The 632-nt window shown below is 42.6% G+C and overlaps 1 protein-coding gene across 1 annotated transcript in view; it reads right to left on the reverse strand.

Moving 5' to 3' along the window:
- The window catches only part of LOC111088970, a gene marked incomplete at its 5' end in the record, with an annotated part of 7,274 nt that extends 6,878 nt beyond the window's left edge, over positions 1 to 396 (reverse strand). The window contains one exon of the mRNA XM_022400432.1: positions 198 to 396. Within this exon, the coding sequence (XP_022256140.1) occupies positions 198 to 396 (199 nt within the window). The remainder of the gene's footprint in view (positions 1 to 197) is intronic.
- Positions 397 to 632: the final 236 nt, after the last annotated feature.

Consider the following 632-nt stretch of genomic DNA (forward strand, 5'->3'; position numbering starts at 1 on the left):
TTTTATTCGGGCAGTGAAGTTTCGGGGGCCCACTCAGAATTTACTGTGGCCCCCTAATTTTCCGTTATTGGCGTGTGGCCCCTTAGAAACATAGCATGGCCTCCTGGGAGGGGGGGGGGGGCATATGGCCAACGTTGAGAACCACTGGTTTAAAGAATTAGTTCATAATTTACGAGATGGGAAGAAATTCTTAGAACCTGGTGTTTCGGTGTTCCAGGGACTGAAGATGTATGTCATGTGAACGGCCGGGTCGTAAATGTCTTTATGTTGCAGCTGTTCGGGTGCATTGTTTATCTGGTTTTCAAACTTTTCTACGACTTCAATCGCTTGAGACAATGAACCTGGTCCAACAAACTTTCTAATGTCAGGGCCTCGCCAACTAGACAGACGAATAACCTAAAAATATATAGAAGGTACAAAACAATTACTTTTAAACTTACCAAATAAAACCAATATTTATACTTCGAGAAAAAAAAAAAGGTTCTTCCAAAGAGCCACCCAGTGGTACATCGGTATGTCTACGGACTTACAACGCTAGAAACCAGGTTTCGATACCCGTAGTGGGCAGAGCACAGATAGCCCATTGTGTAGCTTTGTGGTTAACTTCAAACAAATCTTCCAACAATTTAATT

The sequence above is a fragment of the Limulus polyphemus genome, unplaced genomic scaffold (assembly GCF_000517525.1).
Source record: "Limulus polyphemus unplaced genomic scaffold, Limulus_polyphemus-2.1.2 Scaffold4888, whole genome shotgun sequence".
Classification (NCBI taxonomy): domain Eukaryota; kingdom Metazoa; phylum Arthropoda; class Merostomata; order Xiphosura; family Limulidae; genus Limulus; species Limulus polyphemus.